The sequence below is a fragment of the Bubalus bubalis genome, chromosome 6 (genome assembly GCF_019923935.1).
Source record: "Bubalus bubalis isolate 160015118507 breed Murrah chromosome 6, NDDB_SH_1, whole genome shotgun sequence".
Taxonomy (NCBI): Eukaryota; Metazoa; Chordata; class Mammalia; order Artiodactyla; family Bovidae; genus Bubalus; species Bubalus bubalis.
In genome coordinates this window covers 106,589,660-106,608,073 of record NC_059162.1, presented here as the reverse complement: position 1 = coordinate 106,608,073, position 18,414 = coordinate 106,589,660, and the positions used below count along the sequence as shown (strand labels likewise).

At 44.6% G+C, this 18,414-nt stretch overlaps 1 protein-coding gene and 1 pseudogene across 1 annotated transcript; both read left to right on the top strand.

The window, feature by feature from the left end:
- Positions 1-5,999: 5,999 nt before the first annotated feature.
- Positions 6,000-10,459, top strand: LOC102390856 (annotated as a pseudogene).
- Positions 10,460-11,758: 1,299 nt separating this feature from the next.
- On the top strand, positions 11,759-17,484 carry NDUFS5 (NADH:ubiquinone oxidoreductase subunit S5). The gene is made up of 3 exons (XM_006080987.3): positions 11,759-11,896; positions 13,654-13,871; positions 17,261-17,484. The coding sequence occupies exons 2-3, from the start codon at positions 13,656-13,658 to the stop codon at positions 17,339-17,341; spliced, it is 297 nt and encodes a 98-aa protein (XP_006081049.2). The 5' UTR covers positions 11,759-11,896; positions 13,654-13,655; the 3' UTR covers positions 17,342-17,484.
- Positions 17,485-18,414: the final 930 nt, after the last annotated feature.

Below are 18,414 nucleotides of genomic sequence, written 5' to 3'. Positions count from 1 at the left end.
GGGATCTTCTCAAAAGGGACTAGACATGTTTGTTTAATGTTTTATGCAGAGAAAAGACGAATCCTAGATCAGAAAATGGGGACATGTAAGGTGATCCTTAGACAAGGGAAAGGAGTTATTTCTCTAGAACTTGATTGCTAAGGCTTTGAACTTAGGGGCAATTCCCAGGTAGGGAAGTGTCTTTGGCTCATGGAAATAGGTTAAGGCCAAGGGAAGAAGTCAACCTACAGAGACCTGTAAGGATGGGCCAGGACCTGTGGTCTCAGAAGTGCTGTGTATAGTGAACTAGTTTTAAAATTTTTAATTCCATGTATTATCTTTCAGTAAAGTCTTCCTCTTAAGGGGAAGGAAGGGAGTAAGTGTCCAGGCATACCTAAGTCAGAGGAGTACAGGGGAGATCAAAGTTTGTGAGGCAGTGATAATTGTTAGGAGTTCCCAAGGAGAAGAAGAATATCAGGAGACTTAAGAACTTGGGCCAACCTTCCCCACATGGTGAGTCTTTTCTGTCCAGCAGGGAGGATTGGTTGGTTCATGTAGTAGTTACAGGAATGGTCTTTGGATGTTTGTAGCCCTAGAGTTTAATCTGCTCTGCCACTAATTTGCTATGTGAGCCTTGCCAAGCTACTGAACTTGCTGAGCCATAGTTTCCTTGTCTGTAAAATGAGGGTTAATTGTATGTACATCATTGGGGTTTGTTTTCAAATGTGAGATTGCATTTTCCATGTAAAGTATTTAGCACACTTTGGGACATAGAATATACACTTGAAAATGTTACAGCAGGTCTCTTTACAGTGGTCTTCATCAGATCGGAAGACCAAAACCCTTTCTGCATTGGTGATTCTCAACTTCAAGAATGAATAGCCCCTTGTTAACATCAAATCTACATTCTCTTAGAATTTGTACTTTCTAAGTGTTTGACTGAAAAATAAAAGATGAATGAATCTAAAAACTGAATTCAGTGATGCCTTTCAGTGAATCTGTATTTTGTTACTTAGCAGAGATCGGCAAACTGTGGCCTATTTTTGTAGATAAAGTTACACTGGAACACTGCCACACCTATTTGTTTGCATCTGTGGCTGCTTTCACATCGCAACTCCAGAGCCAGAGACGGTGTCGTCCACAGAGTGAAAATACTCTTTGGCCCTTTATAGAAAAGTGTTTGGGCTCCTGCACTGTAGCATCAATAGACATATTAGAAAGGTTACAAAAAACGCAAATTGGGTGCATCATGGATGGGAGAGTCACACCTCAGGTCAAGGTATGATGAAAAATTCCTCTGCTTACCAAGGTAAACTGAATGCTGTTAAGGAACAATGACTTCTGTGCTGCCCTGGTGAGTCTTTCTTTGAAAAGACCCTGAGGGTGTGTGTAGTCTTCTATAGTTGCAGTTAACCTGGACTTTGAATAAGGCTGACACCTTCAGCGAAAAAAGATGCAGGTTTACCTAGGAAAAAATCTCCAGGTCTCAATGCCAAACCACACTTTGAAATAAATAATTAGCTCTTCATTGTAGGAATGGTGTGATACTTTGTCTAAAATTTCAATATCTGTATTCATAGACCTCATGTTTTTGCTGCTGTTGCTTATGGTGTTCTGTCTCTCTGCCAGGTTATCTGTGAGCTGGACAGTATATTTGAAAAATTATTCATAGGAATAAACAGGAAAAGGATGCAACATCCACCCCTAGGAAGGCTATCTGGTTGCCTGTTTTTTAGGAATATTACCAAACCTTAATTGAGATTGAAGGCTGGAGGTTCCAATGGATCATCCAGGTAACACATAGCCAGGTGTCAGGTCCATGTGAGAAGTGGTTTCCTTTTGTTTCACCCATATCTTGAAAGTGTAATTCTTTGGAATCCCTGCTTGAGGTGTCTGTGGTGGCGGGTTTGCACTTTTAGCTCAGCCTTAGGTTTTGATTTTTGTCTCCTTCAGTCAATGGTGTTCCTAAAAGTGTAATTCAGGCATCCCAGGGGCTTTTTCCATGTTAGCAAATACCTTAAGAGACAGAGCAGCTTTGAGTTCTAGGCTGTCTGGGTTCTCTCTTACCTAGATCTTGGCTCAGTGATTCCTCAAAACTAGTTTGTGCTGTTTAGAAAATGATTCTTATATTTCAACTGTTGTTTAGCTGCTCGTGGCAGTAGCCTGATCCACTTTTTCTGAGGCATAGTACCCAGTATGCCTTCAGGCTAATAGGACAAAAGTAGGGAAAGACATGTTTATATTGGCTTTGAATGTGTTTTAGTCATTCAGCAAGCATTACTGGTGTCTTCTGAGTTCTTTCTTTGTGGAAGACAGATACATGATTTGGTGGCCGGGGGGGCACATGCAGGGGCTTGTAGAATGTTAGTTCCCTGACTAGGGATTGAACCCAGGCCTGTGGCAGTGAAAGCACGAAGACTCAATCCCTGGACCACCAGGGAATACCCTGTGAGTTTTAAAAGCCTGACAAGTTATGTTAAATAGCCCTACTCTGTCTTGTATCACATAAATAAATACTTAGATGGATCTTGATTCCTGAAAAGGAGCTCAGTCTAGCAAAGAAATGGAAGCGGGGAAAGTAAAAGCTGCTGTGTCATGTGAAGGTACAGGTAGTGGACTGAGAGAAGAGATGGTAGGTGCTTCTAAGTAGCAATAGTGGTCAGGGAAGGCTTTGTTTAGGGTGGTAGTGTTGGAATGAAGTTTCAAAGGGTGAATAGGGTTCAGATAAAAGTAGTAATTAGGACTTGAAATAAGCAAAGGCTGGGTGATGGGAAACTGCCAGTGTTCAGGCACAACATTCTTGTTTCAACCAGAGTAGAAAACGCATAATGGATCTTGGGAAGAGAACTCAAAGGTAGGTAGTAGGGGTTAGATAATGAGGGGCTTTGACTACAGGGAGTTTGACCTTTCCCCTGTAGGAATCTGAAGAGTTGAGGGAAACTAACTGAAGTAAGTACCAGAGAGAAGGGCAAATACCAAACTAGAGACAGACCAGTCACAGGCCTCTTTTTGTTGTCCAGTTAGAGATAACAAAGGCCTGAACATTGATGGGGGAGGATGATGAAATGAGGCTCTGGCTTTGCCTGGCTAAGAAGGGCATGGTGCACTTTCCAACAGGCCCATTTTAAAAGATCCTTTTTCTTTTGGCTTGTCTTATCCGTGTCTCTTATTTAATCCAGCCCAGTTCCATAGCTGCTGCTATTGAATGGTTTTGTCCTGTATTTTTTCAGAGATTGTCTTAAATCCACCTGTTATTCTTAAAGGTTCTGGTTATCTCTTGCATGGATTGTTAAATTTTCCTCTCAGACGGCCCATCATGGTGCCCTTATTCTGCCTGGAATTAAATCCCTTCTGACTTGACAAATGGCTGCCTCAAGTGGCAGTTGTCTTTCTGCTCCCTTCTTGAAGGCGGTTTTACTGTAGCCCTTTGATGAATGCTTGTTGAGCACCTCCTGTGTTCTAGGCACTAGGAATATATCACCGAGCTAGATAGACCAAGTCCCTGCTCTTAATGGTGCTGACATTGTGAAGCAGTACAAACTAGTAAACAGTTTAATCCAAGATTTAAGTTTGGAGGAAATCAAATGGGAATGATAGAACCAGATGCCTGAATTGGGTGGCAAAAGAGACCTGAGGAAGTGGTTGTGTAATGCATTTATGAGTCTACATGACTCTTCCACTGTACTGAGCTGTTGGTAGCACCTTGAACTATTATCTCTTGGCTCTTAAATGATGAGTGACTAATGGATTATGTGGCTACTCCTCCCCTTTGCTAGTAGTCAGTACACGACCTGAAACTCTTCCTTAACTCTCAGATAAGTACCTTTAAGCTTTCTGCAGGTTGTCTCTCTGCAGCAAAGGTAAGAGAGATCCAGTCCTTACCCTAGAGAGGCTCACAGTCTCTGGGCAGGAAGGTGATGAAACTTGAAGTATTCTGTGCACATGGACAGAAAGCAGAGTGTTTCCTGTGGAAGGCCACTCTTGACAGCTTCCCTCCAGGTGTTTTAAGATGGGGAAACAGTGGAAACAGTGTCAGACTTTATTTTTTGGGGCTCCAAAATCACTGCAGATGGTGACTGCAGCCATGAAATGAAAAGATGCTTATTCCTTGGAAGGAAAGTTATGACCGACCTAGATAGCATATTCAAAAGCAGAGACATTACTTTGTCAACAAAGGTCTGTCTGGTCAAGGCTATGGTTTTTCCAGTGGTTATGTATGGATGTGAGAGTTGGACTGTGAAGAAAGCTGAGCACCAAAGAATTGATGCTTTTGAACTGTGGTGTTGGAGAAGACTCTTGAGAGTCCCTTGGACTGCAAGGAGATCCAACCAGTCCATTCTGAAGGAGATCAGCCCTGGGATTTCTTTGGAGGGAATGATGCTAAAGCTGAAACTCCAGTATTTTGGTCACCTCATGCAAAGAGTTGACTCATTGGAAAAGACTCTGATGCTGGTAGGGATTGGGGGCAGGAGGAGAAGGGGATGACAGAGGATGAGATGGCTGGATGGCATCACCGACTTGATGGAGGTGAGTTTGAGTGAACTCCAGGAGTTGGTGACGGACAGGGAGGCCTGGCATGCTGTGATTCATGGGGTCGCAAAGAGTTGGACACGACTGAGCAACTGAACTGACTGTACTCAGGAAGGCTGACTCACTGGTAAAGCTATAGTGGTCTATAAAACCAGACTCTAGTGTGTTAATTCATGAGGAGAGAGATGGCTGGTGCAGTAGACAGCCCCATTGGCCTTACTGTGTTTTCTGTATACTTTAGCAGCACTCAGGGATCTTAATTCTCTGACCAGGAGTGAACTGGTTACCCTGCAGTGGAAGGCCAAGTCATAACCACTGGACTGCCGGGGAAGTCCCTTAGTGTGTTTTCATGTAATCGTACCACTTGGGAAGCCTAATTAAAGTCAAGAAAAAGCTCCATGTAACAGAGCAAGGGGACTTTAATTCTAGGGATGGAATGTTGACCAACATCCAATTACGCCTCCCACGAGCCTTCCCCACCCCCACCCCCACCCCCTTTCCTCCCAGCTGCAGTGGTTCCTGGTTTTGTTACATCTTTTCCCCGATAGTGTGCAAGTGAAGTCCTTCAGTCCTGTCTTTGCGACCCCATGGACTGTAGCCTACCACACTCCTCTGTCCATGGGATTTTCCAGGCAACAGTACTGGAGTGGGTTGCCATTTCCTTCTCCACCTGTATCTCCCCCGAAGTGGCACATCTTTTGCTCTTTAAGAGTCACTCTGCCATTTTATTTCAGGCCTTGGGGCTGTTACTTTCACTTTCGGATTGCTTTGCTTATTGCTTTTGTTGATCTATCCTATAGCTCTGGGCTTGGGGTTGAGGCTTGGGGGGAAAGCTTTCAAACTTTGTCTTTTCCACTTGTGCTAGGATCCTCAGGCTACCCAGTTTATTCATATCTGCTGGACAATGGTATCAGATAAGGCCTAAAGTTCCCAATGTGCTAAATTATAGATGGCATATCTGCAGAAAGGTAGCATTAAACGCTTTTTATCAGGTTATGACTGAGGTGTGTAAACAAGAAATCCTACAGATCAAGGATCAAGGACAGAAGTCCCGTGAAATAGGTCCAGGGGTCATTAAATCTGTGACTGTCCATAGCCCCAGCTCATGCAGCAGCGAGGCTAGTTTTCAGGGGAACGGAAACAGGAAGGGGTTGGGGTGGGTGGTGGGGCTTCGATTAACACTGAGCCTTCCTCATGTTCTTTGAAGATGGGAGCAAGACTGTTGGGGAAGCACAGAATGCCTAGGCCTGTTCCACCCGGCCTCTGAGCCTCTGGGTTCCCCAATAAAGAATGAACGAGGCGACAGCTCAGGCTTGTTTCTGTGTATAATATCTTTTGATTTCGTTGTAAAACTACAATTCCAAGAAGCAGAGGCTTGCAGAAAAAGGAAAAAAAGAGATAAACGAGAGGAATACAAGAGGTGGTAACGCGGCCCCCGCCCCATGGCAGAGTTAAGTCACTAAAAAGCCCAGGAAGCTAAGCTGGCGCCCATGGTCGGCATAGCAACGGCGCAGGCGCAGTTCTGGCGTAGGATTTCTGGGAACTGTAGTTTCCCCATCTTCGGGAGCGCCCTGTCTTGGACATCCTTGCACAGCCGCACCAACACCGGGGCCGGATGGAGGGGCTTGGCGTATTAACAGATAACATCTATAATAGGAAACAGTATACGTATAACTGGGCTGGTGGGACCTCAACAAAGCCCTAGTAAATGCTCAGGAGTTCAGGAAGACTCCACAGAAAGCTTCGTGCGATAAACGATGAAAACGGATTAGGCATTTGCTGGGGGGTACAGTGGGAAGTCTGTAATGATCCTACAAAATTTGCAAGCATGAGAACAGTTCTGGATGTTTGAGAACACCAGGGTATTGAATACCAGTTGGTGAACAATGGGATCTGAGGAGTTAGAAATGGAAAGAAGTCAGATCATGGTCTTGAATGCCAAACCCCAAAATCTGGACCTTTTCTTGAATAACCTTACGCAGAGCCCAAGCAATATGAATGACCCCCTTCTTTTGCATTTTCCTTTTATTCATCTTTGTTTTAACCACTTGCCACAGCATTCTGTGCCTTCATCCCAAGAACTCAACAAGGGTCATGGTTGAGATAAGAGCTCAGGAAGTGTTTTCTGAATGATCAGATTTGAGTCTTCAGAAAAGCCTGCAACAATAAGAAGAAGAGAGGGGAAGAAGAGAGTAAGGCTCGATGTAAAAAAACCCATCAAAGTTCAAAGTAAATTGCTTTCCCAGTCTAATTTTCTCTCCATCCAAGGTTTGAAATCTGGCACCTCAAAGGCCATTTCCATGATGGGTTTTGTTTGGTCAGCACTTGAAAAAAAAATTAGTTGCCCCACTTTTTAAAATGGAATGTTCCACATTTCACTTCAGTTGCTCAGTCGTGTCTGACTCTTTGCGACCCCATGAATCACAGCTCGCCAGGCCTCCCTGTCCATCACCAACTCCCGGAGTTCATTCAGACTCAAGTCCATCGAGTCAGTGATGCCATCCTGCCATCTCATCCTCTGTCGTCCCCTTCTCCTCCTGCCCCCAATCCCTACCAGCATCAGAGTCTTTTCCAATGAGTCAACTCTTCGCATGAGGTGGCCAAAGTACTGGAGTTTCAGCTTTAGCATCATTCCTTCCAAAGAACACCCAGGACTGATCTCCTTTAGAATGGACTGGTTGGATCTCCTTGCAGTCCAAGGGACTCTCAAGAGTTTTCTCCAACACCACAGTTCAAAAGCATCAATTCTTTGGTGCTCAGCTTTCTTCACAGTCCAACTCTCACATCCATACATGACCACTGGAAAAACCATAGCCTTGACTAGACAGACCTTTGTTGGCAAAGTAATGTCTCTGCTTTTGAATATGCTATCTAGGTTGGTCATAACTTTCCTTCCAAGGAGTAAGTGTCCTTTAATTTCATGGCTGCAATCACCATCTGCAGTGATTTTGGAGCCCCAAAAAATAAAGTCTGACACTGTTTCCACTGTTTCCCCTTCTATTTCCCATGAAGTGATGGGACCAGATGCCATGATCTTCATTTTCTGAATGCTGAGCTTTAAGCCAACTTTTTCACTCTCCTCTTTTGCTTTCATCAAGAGGCTTTTTAGTTCCTCTTCACTTTCTGCCATAAGGGTGGTGTCATCTGCATATCTGAGGTTATTGATATTTCTTCCGGCAATCTTGATTCCAGCTTGTGCTTCTTCCAGCCCAGCGTTTCTCATGATGTACTCTGCATAGAAGTTAAATAAGCGGGGTGACAATATACAGCCTTGACGTACTCCTTTTCCTATTTGGAACCAGTCTGTTGTTCCATGTCCAGTTCTAACTGTTGCTTCCTGACCTACATACAGGTTTCTCAAGAGGCAGGTCAGGTGGTTTGGTATTCCCATCTCTTGAAGAATTTTCCAGTTTATTGTGATCCACACAGTCAAAGGCTTTGGCATAGTCAATAAAGCAGAAATAGATGTTTTTCTGGAACTCTCTTGCTTTTTCCATGATCCAGTGGATGTTGGCAATTTGATCTCTGGTTCCTCTGCCTTTTCTAAAACCAGCTTGAACATCTGGAAGTTCATGGTTCACGTATTGCTGAAGCCTGGCTTGGAGAATTTTGAGCATTACTTTACTAGCGTGTGAGCCAGCGTTTCACATTTAAGCAATAACAAAAGATTTCTGGCTTCTCGTGAAAAATTTGAAGAGTTGACAATTTGGAGCCCTGATTCTTGACAGCAAGAGTGGAGCTGAGGAGCTGCTGCCCCCTTTAGACGGGACATATGCTCTTCAGGTTTCATGTTCCCCACCATTCCTCTCCCTCAAACTGAGGCCAAGGATCAGTTCCCATTTATCATAATGCTTTTGTTTTCATTTCCTTACAGTGAGCAAGCTCTGGCCTTGGAGGCATTTGAATTGCCATCTTTGTACTAATCTACCCCACCTGGTATCTGAGGAGTGATTCAATGAAATTAATATTTTAGAAAGATTAGTCAGTGTAAAACAGACTGAAGTGAGGAGCCAGGAAGCAGAAAGGAAAAAATAAATTTGAAAATCTGTTGAAGGAATATTTGAAGGCATTTGGCCAGTGATTAAATATTGGATGAAGCAGGAGGAAAAGGCAAAATACAGCTTCAGAGTTTACTACCTGAGTGGCTGGAAAGATGCTATCACCAGCATTAAATGGGAGAAGTGAGAGGGGTGGTGGTGATCACCACCTTGCCACCTCTAGTATTTTGTAGGCAAGGGCCATGAGTTGCCAATTCCATAATCCTCCAGTATTGTGCTGGACATGCATTAGGTGCCCAGGAAATTCTAGCCAAACTGAAACTTATCTAAGGTGGGGTACATATCTGATGAGGGGGGAAGAAAAGGAGAATTGGAATGCTGGAACAAAAGCAGTACATCGTGGGACCTCAGGCATTCTCCTCAGAGTGGATGAAACTAGGGCTTGGTTGATAGTTAATGCCTTTTAGAGAAACCTATGCAAAAGTCCTGAAGCAGAGCAGGAATTTGGCATGCAGAAATGGAAGCGGGGGAGGGAGGAATCGGTATCCTTCCAAGGGAAAGAAGAAAAAAAGGGAGAGAGAGATTGGATCGCAGGATATTCCTGGAATACATGGAAGAGCAAGCTCTCGGCTGGGGCATTAGGCAGAGTTTTGGACAATGAGGCTGGGAAGGTTGGAACACCGGACTTCTCTAAACAGTTTTGAGAGCTCATTGCTTAAAAGGAAAAGAAATCTGCAGAACAGAGCCACTGCTGCCACCCCCATCTTCCTGCCTTGGGGAGGGCATCAGGTCACTGATCCAGGAGGGCTCAGAAAGGGAAGGAGGCATAGTCTCCACTGCAGTACCTGCACCCACCACGCAAAGCGTCAGGTGTGTGGTGGTGAGCAAAGGGGCTGTGGTCAAAACATGCTACACAAGCAACGCCCTCCCCAAGGATTACATCCCCAGTGTTCAACAACTATAGCACCCAGAGTGCAGTTGATGGGTGCCCAGTGAACCCGAACCTGTAGGAACAGCAGGCCAGGAGGAGTATGATCACCTCCGCACACTCTCCTGCCCTCAGACCAACATGTTTGTCATCTGCTTCTCCACTGTCATCCACCTTCCTATGAGAATGTGCAGCACAAGTGGCATTCAGAGGTGTGCCACCATCGCCCCGAGGTGCCCATCCTCTTGGTGGGCACCAAGAAGGACCTGACACCCTAAAGGTGCCTGAAGGAGCTGGGCCAGGTGGTGGCCCAGCAGATCCAAGCTGTGCTTGGCCCTGCAGCAGGATGGCATCAAGGAAGTGTTTACTGAAGCTGTCCGGCAGTGCTCAACCCCATGCCGATCAAGCATGGGCAGTCCTGCATCCTCCTGTGACCTGGCACTCAGCTTGGAGGCTGCCCCTGACCCCCCACCGGTTGCGCCTTCGTGTCTTGGTGCCTCGTCTGCCCTCAGCTGTGCTTTAAGGACTAATTCTGGCACCCCCTTGCTTATGGGGTCCCCAAATGTCTTTTTCTCCTTAACGGGGACCCACAGGGAAAGGGGCTTTGGGCCCTGCCCCATTCTGCTTGGAAACACCAAGTATTCTTGAGAGCTCACCCAGGTCACAGTTGGACCCCCTCCTCCAAGAAGCGTCCCCATTTCTCCTACTCACCAGTTGACCTAGTTTTCCACACAGATATTGCTGCCTGTCCTGGTGCCTTCTCTCCTGAGGGCTCCGCAGACCCTAAGCTCTCCCTCACTGCTCTTCAAGTTGCTCCGCCCTCAAGATGCTCTCTCTTCCACAGGGAAGAAGCCACTGAATCCTAGTAAGATGAATGTGCCCTAACCTACCTCCATGTCCCTGGGCCTCATGCACTTGCTGACTGACTCGGTCCCACCTGCATTGGGCTCCTGGGGCCCCTCTACCCCCATCTGCATCAACAAAACCTTCTGTCTTCAGTGAAGGAAAAAAAAGAAGTTTTCAGCCCAACCCCCCAATAAATATTTATTTACAAGTTTTTTAATATGTACAACTAATATAGTATTATGCCCTTTATAAACATTAACATCAGAGAAGGCAATGGCACCCCACTCCAGTACTCTTGCCTGGAAAATCCCATGGGTGGAGGAGCCTAGTAGGCTGCAGTCCATGGGGTCGCTAAGAGTCAGACACAACTGAGCGACTTCACTTTCACTTTTCACTTTCATGCACTGGAGGAGGAAATGGCAACCCACTCCAGTGTTCTTGCCTGGAGAATCCCAGGGACGGGGGAGCCTGGTGGGCTGCCGTCTATGGGGTCTCACAGGGTCGGGCACGACTGAAGCGACTTAGCAGCAGCAGCAAACATTAACACACAAACAAGAAATTAAAAAACACAAAAATTAGAAATATTCTATTTTCTTTCTACTTCTCCAACGTATCATATCACATACACTTTATGGTACCCACTCCACCCCGCGCAGCCGCCCCAGCTCCAACCCCACCACCACTTTGGGGCTCTTGCTGTAATCAAGGGGAACCTCTGGAGGTTCGGAAACAGAGGGGCATGGTCTCTGACGACTCTCCAGAATCCGCAAACATTAAAAACTGAGACACAAAGAACTGCGATTGTCTTAAGAGTGCCTTCCACGTGCTAGGAAACGCCTCAGTGGTTTGGTGGTGGTTTACTCGCTAAATCCTGTCCGACTCTCGAGACTCTACGGGCTGTAACTAGCCAGGCTCCTCTGTCCATGTAATTCTCCAGGCAAGAATATTGGAGTGGGTTGCCATAGAGGATCTTCCTGACCCAGAGATCGAACCCTCTTCTCTTACATCTCCTGCATTGGCAGGCGGGTTCTTTACCACTAGGGCAACCTGGGAAACCCAGTGCTTTAATAGAACTCATTTAATCCCCCAAGCAACCCTATACACTGTATTATTATCTTTTAAGATATTTTTATCTTAGATGAAACAGAAACATAGCGAAGTTAAGAAATTTTGCTAGGTGACACAGATGTGGCGGAGCAAGAACTGGAACCCACCCTGGGTGTGTCCACACTCCATGAGCTTAACCGCCACTGGAAGGGGATGAAGAGGGTTTCCTTGGTCAAGTCCCTCACCAATCATAGCTGTGGTGAGAGTCCCAGGCACTGAAGGAGGAAGCAGCAGGAAATCACTAAACCCCGGGATGCCTCTCACGTGGTTGTCTGGGCAAGGTCCGCTCGTCCGCAGTCTCCGGAGGGCAACTCATACGGCCGCGCAGGCGCAGACAGATGGGCTTGGTCTCTATGGTTCCGGGGCGCGACGGCGGAAGGCAGGTCTGCTCCCGGCGTCGCGCTGCAAGAGTCGCGCAGCGGGCTTCCTTTACGGCAGGCCTCCTAGTCGCCTGAGGATCGTCTACGAGAGGCGGCCAGCGAGGAGAAAAGGACACAGCGGCCGGACGGTAGGGGCTGTGTGTGTCCGCTGGGCGATAGAGCCTAAAGCGCGTCCTTCCGAGAGCTCTTTAACAGATTTCCTCTTGGCTTGCTGGGTGGATGACCTTTCTCCCTGGCCATATTTTCTGCTTTCCCAGGCTCCTCGGTCCACACAGCTTGTCACTGAAGTCTATAGACCGCACCTCTCTCGGCTCTTTTTCCAGGTTGACTTAACTTTCTGACCGACTCATACTTGGCCTTCTGTTTCTTAACCTGAAGTCCACGTTCCTTTCCCAGCTTGCTGCGTGGCCATGCGGGATTCAGGCCCCGCCAACCTCTAAAGCTCGTTTCGTTCTTCCCGACGTGCACTCTGCGCTCCAGCCGCGTCTGGGTGCTCAGTGTACCCCAGACATAACCCAGCACACCGGCTGTAACTCGTGCAGTGTGTGCCCTGCTGGAATACTCTGTCACCGACCTGCACTTGATCCGTAGTTCTCCGGACAGAATAGGTGCTTCCTCCTTAGCTCCTGTGCTCGTGCGTTGATTCCCAATTCCCTCTGTGTGTCCTGTGCTAGTGCTTAGGTTGCAGCTGCTCCCCACCGCCCCCCCCCCCCCCCCCCAGTGACTGGAACATTATTACTCAGTAAATGACTGAAAGAATGGGTGGGAAACTTTAAAATTACACTCACCTGTAAGCCTGCCACTCATAAAAGTAACTGTTGACCTTTTTTTGTGCTTCCTTCCAGTCTTCTTTTGAAGCTTTTTTTTTTTTTTTAGCATTATTGTAAACCCCCCTTTTTTTCATTAAGCATTAAAATGTATATTTCATGTGTATTATCCGCCCCCCACCATTGTCTACCAAATAGGTACTGGATTTAATTATTCATTTCTGTTACTTCACTGGTGGCTCAAACGGTAAAGAACCTGCCTAAAATGCAGGAGACCCAGGTTCGATCCCTAGATTGGGAACATCCCCTGGAAGGTCATGGCAACCCACTCCGGTATTCTTGCCTGAAGAATTCCATAGACAGAGGAGCCCGGTGGGCTACAGTCCATGGGGTAGAAAAGAGTGGGGATATGACTGAGAGACAAACACCTGGACTTTCTCTATTGTTGCACTTTTAAGTTGTTTGAATTTCTCCCCCCCCCCCCAACAATTATTGAGCTCCTACCTGACTGGTCCCTATCCTCAAGGTTGTTCAAAAGGGAGATCTGCATATGAATAGTACATTACAGGGGTGTGCAGGGTACTATGAAAGGTCTACGATGCTAACACAGGATGACATTCCTGCTTCAAGATGGCTTCTTAGAAGTGTCATCTAAGTTGATGTGGTTCAAAAAGTGTAAAGAAATGTTTTTATGCTTGTGCTTTTTTATTTCAGTTTTCTCTTCAGATCTGTCTCAAAGCATTGGGATTACTGAGTCAAAATATTCAATACAGGGACTTCTTTAGTGGTCCAGTGGCTTAAACTCTACACTCCCAATAAAACACACTTTTCAACTTTTGATTAAAATGACCTTATCAATATAGAGGATTTTTAATGCATTGTTTTTTGGTTCAAGTTCCATTTTCCTCGAGTTTGAGTTTTGTGAAAGCACGAAAATTGCTTATCTACCATGAACTGGAAGAACTTGTGTAATGAAAAAGTTTGGGGAGAAGAAATTGGGAGACTAGTACAAAATATCTTTCTAGAGGGTTGTTTGTCATAATTATCTCATTTTTCTCAGAAATTTCTCTTTTGACTGCAATTTTATGGCATTCCTTTTTTTCCCCCTTCCACTTCAGCCATGCCTTTCTTTGATGTGCAGAAAAAGCTGGGTGTTGACCTAGATCGCTGGATGACAATCCAGAGTGCTGAGCAGCCTCACAAGATCCCATCCCGATGCCATGCTTTTGAGAAGGAATGGATAGAGTGTGCACATGGAATCGGCAGTATCCGAGCAGAGAAGGAGTGCAAAATAGAATTTGAGGATTTCAGAGAGTGTCTGCTTCGACAGAAAACGGTGAGGAAGTGATGAAGATGGGGATGGAATTACTTCCTTGTTTCTCCAGAGCTACTTTTAAATTAAAGTAGCTCTGGAGAAATTTCTAAATTTCTAAATTTTTAAATTAAATTTTAAACTTTTAAATTAAAATTAACTGATCATTAGGCATTGGCTTGCCCCATGTGAATTGGCAAAACTTTTGTGTGAACTACCTTCTCTACTTAGGTACCATGTCAAGGAAGTTAACTGTGTTAACTTGTTCAGTGTTCTTCCTCATATTCTCACACATTGGGTTGGCCAAAAAGTTCATTAGGGTTTTCCTGTCAAACTTTTTGGCGAACCCAATATTTTCCTTAGCATTGTGCCCTGCTGCAGCCATCGGGTTGAAAATTGCATATATAGATTTCCATTTTTGCGTAGGCTGTAAAGTAAAGAGTATCAACTAGTCTTGGGTGTTTGTCCTTGAAAATGTTTGGGCGAATATATTTCAAATTCATTGAACCCTCACTGGGGAAGAGATTAAAATCCCGCAGCTCTATTACACTGAACCTGATAAAACAACCTCTAGATTTCTATTCTGGGGAAGATGGAGGTGTTAATGAGATTGTTTTAGGTGATCCTGACCAAAAATACAGGGAAAAAGCGTTAATAGCATAGTGTTTCGGAGAAGGCAATGGCACCCCACTCCAGTACTCTTGCCTGGAAAATCCCATGGATGGAGGAGCCAGGGACGGGGGAGCCTGGTGGGCTGCCGTCTATGGGGTCGCACAGAGTCGGACATGACTGAAGCGACTTAGCAGCAGCAGCAGCAGCAGCATAGTGTTTACCTCCTCAAGAGTTGAATGAATTGCGTAACACATAGGGTCCTATTCTCCTTTAGAGAAGAAATCGTTAGCTGTGGGCTGTCATTTTGCCTATTTCTGTGCTCCACATATAACATAGAATTATTAAAAAAAAAAAAGAATTATTTTTATTACTGTCAACTCCTTGGGGTTCAGGAATACAATTTAGATTTTCAGTTAAATGCATCTCTAAAGTTATCTGTATCCATTTTAAAATAGCTTGTCTTTTATAATCTGCTATTGGCATTTGGGTGAAGTAAAGCCAAATTTGGAAGGAATAAAGGGTTGTCAGGTATTAATTTTGTTATGTTCTCTGGAAGAATATTGATCATCGAGTGATACTGTAGTAGACAAGGAGTGGGTGGTAGCTGGCCGCCAACCAGCTAGTTAGTTCGCAGCATGTCATAACTTCTCTTCTGCGGGCCCCACTTATTCCTTGCTCAGATTAACGCTTGATTTATTATGGAAAATTTACACCAAGAAGAGACAGTGTGATGAGGTGGAAAGAATATTAGATTAGGAGTTGGGAGAGCTGGATTTTGATGCTGGTTTTACCACCACTAGTTTTGTGACTTCAAGAAAGTCTTTCTCATCTAATCTTGGTTTCCTTATCTGGAAATATAGTTTTGCTCTAAGGTCAATTTCTGAAGAGAGATGTTACCATTTTAGAGGTCATCTAAGTGAAGATGTTAGTGAATCAAAGAATTAGAATCAAGCACTTTTCTAAGTTCTTAGAATGTAATAGTACATATATTTCTTGCAATAATCTCCTATGAGATGCTTTAGAATTATTTTCCCCACTGTATGATTAAAACATTGAAGTGAGGAAATACTAAATCCATTACCTAAGGTCACATAGCCCAGTAAGAGGTGGAAATAGCATTTGAACCTGGCAGTGCTGATTCTAGACCCTGTGCTTGTATTCAGAACACCAAGTCATGATTGGTTCTAGCTGGGAGAGAGATTTGACATACGGCTGTATGATACCTCAACCATAACTAGTTTTATGTTGGGAAATTCTTTACTAGAGAAATGTTAAGAATATAGTTTTTTAAATGGTTAATGTTTAGTATTGGGAATACCTAAAGTTTTTTTCTACTGAAGTTACATCCTCATTCTTTAAAGTTAATGGGATGTTTAACTGAATATACTGCCACTTCATGCCTTTGTGAAAACCTAGTCATTCACTCAAAAAGTATTTTTTAGATCACCTATTATGTCAGGAACTATTCCAGGTACTGGGAATATAGCAGTAAGCAAAACAGCAAAAAGTCCCTGCCCTAATGGAACTCATTGGTGGGGCAAGAGTTGGGGGTGGGATACAGAAAATCTACAAACAAGGTAAGAAAGAGCGTGTCAGGTGTTGGTATGTGCAGTGGGCAAAATAAACAGAAGGATGGGAAGCACTGGTATGGTTGCTCTGTGCTTCAGTGGAGTGCTCCTGAAAGGAGCTACAGGATAGCTCCTTTCTATCTAGCTAGCTAGAGGATAGAAAACATCAGAGCAGAGACTTGGGGATAGTGAACCACGTGCACTTGAGGGAGGAGGAAGCAGCGAATGGAAGGGTCTCTGAGCTGGAGCAGAGAGAGCTGGAGGAAGGTATAAAGACATAAAGTCAGAGAGAAGGGTCTTATAATTTCCTTCTAGGGAAGGATTCAGCTTTTCCTCTCAGTAAGATGAAAGCCATTGGGTTTTGAGCCAAGGAATAGTGCATTCAGGATTGGTAAGTCTGTTTTCCATGTCACAGAATCCATTAATTGCGGCTCTGACACAGTCTTGGATAGCTTGACTTTCATCCGTAGGGAACGTCCTGCTGCGGGGAAAAGGCAGCGCTCAAGGCCCTGCCTGTCTGAACGACTACTGGCTGAGCTGAGCACATAGCAGGCCTTTCAGTGTGGCCCAGAGACCTCATTGGCCTGTTTCTGCTTCATTCATACCTAGTGAGCTGCTGCTGCTAAGTCGCTTCAGTCGTGTCCAACTCTCTGCCACCCCACAGACGGCAGCCCACCAGGCTCCCCCGTCCCTGGGATTCTCCAGGCAAGAACACTGGAGTGGGTTGCCATTTCCTTCTCCAATGCATGAAAGTGAGAAGTGAAAGTGAAGTCGCTCAGTCGTGTCTGACTCTTAGCAACCCCATGGACTGCAGCCCACCAGGCTCCTCCGTCGATGGGATTTTCCAGGCAAGAGTGCTGGAGTGGGGTGCCATTGCCTTCTCACCTAGTGAGCAGTCACCAGCATATGCTGTGAGATGATGTCAGCTTCTCATATTTTTAAAGATTTTAGTATGCACAAGTATACCTCTTAAAGCTGCTGTATCTCTATTATTTTTGTAAATGCTTATATTCCTCTATATAATAGGAACATTCTAGTTATCCATTTTCAAGGAGGTATTACTATACATACAGCAGAAATTGATTCTTTAAAGATGGGATTTATCTCAGAGGCCCTCCAGGATGAACAGCTTCCATAGTTTAAAAATGAAACCAGTTTTGTATTCAGCTTCTCCAGTGCTCACTTTCTGGTGCATATCTCCCTCCGAGTTTAAATATTTTCCTCCTTTGACAGATGAAACGTCTGAATGCCATCAAGAGACAGCGGGAAAAGCTAATCAAGGAAGGGAAGTACACACCTCCACCTCACCACTAGGGCCAGGAGGAACTTCGGCCCTGAGCGGAGCAGCTGCCAGTGGCTGGAGACTGATCCTCACGTTCTCTCTTCTCCGCTGGAAACTCTACGTACTAAAAACCCCTTTGTGAGAGTGTCTAAAAATAAAGGATTGCTCCATCCTATTTGTTCTATTTTCTTTTGGATCATACTTTTCAATAATGAGGTTGCAACCTATTTTTTAAGTTTGGTAAAATGCCTTTACCTTAAAAATTAGCATCAAGGGACTATCAGTGTTATATTAGTACTTCTGATTGAAATGCTTAGAAACATGTTTTTAAAAGAAAAAATTCACATGAAGAAGGGAAGGTATGATCCCTAGAAAATTAAATGTTGAGAATATAATGAAAACTTCAGATATCCCCAACTAGGGATCAAACCTGCATCCTCGGCAGCGAAAGCAGAGTCCTAACCACTGGACCAGGAAACCAAGAAATTTCTCATCTTAACCATTTTTCAGTGTAGAGTTCGGTGGTATTAAGTACATTCACATTGTTGTGCAACCATCCATCTCCAGAACTCTTTTCATCTTGGAAAACTGAAACTATACCCATGAAACAATAACTTCCTCTTCCCTCGTCCCCCTAGCACCTGGCAACCACTATTCTACTTTCTAGGTCTATGATGTTGACTACTCTAAGCACCTCATTATAGGTGGAATCATACAATATTTGTCTTTTTGTATCAGAATTATGTCACTTAATATACATAGCATATATCAGAATTTCTTTTTTGAGGCTGAAGAGTTTTCCATTGTGTGCATGTACCACATCTTGTTTATCCATTCATTTGTCAATAGACTCTTGGATTGCTTCCATGTTTTAGCTGTTGTGAATAATGCTGCTATCCATATGGTTATACAGATACCTCCCTGAGACCCTGCTTTCAATTACACTCCTGCCAATAGTGCAGAAAGGTTCTAATTTCTCCACGTCTTCACCAACATTTGATGTTTTCTGGAGTTTTTTGGTAGCCACCAAATAGAAGTGAGGTATCTCCCTGTACTTTTTGTTTGCATTTCCATAATTATTAGTGATGTTGCATCTTTTCATGTG

Coding starts and splice junctions, on each gene's coding strand:
- NDUFS5 (XM_006080987.3), top strand. CDS start 13,656: ATGCCTTTCTTTGATGTGCAGAAAAAGCTGGGTGTTGACCTAGATCGC. Junction 13,872..17,260: donor GTCTGCTTCGACAGAAAACG/GTGAGGAAGTGA, acceptor CTCCTTTGACAG/ATGAAACGTCTGAATGCCAT.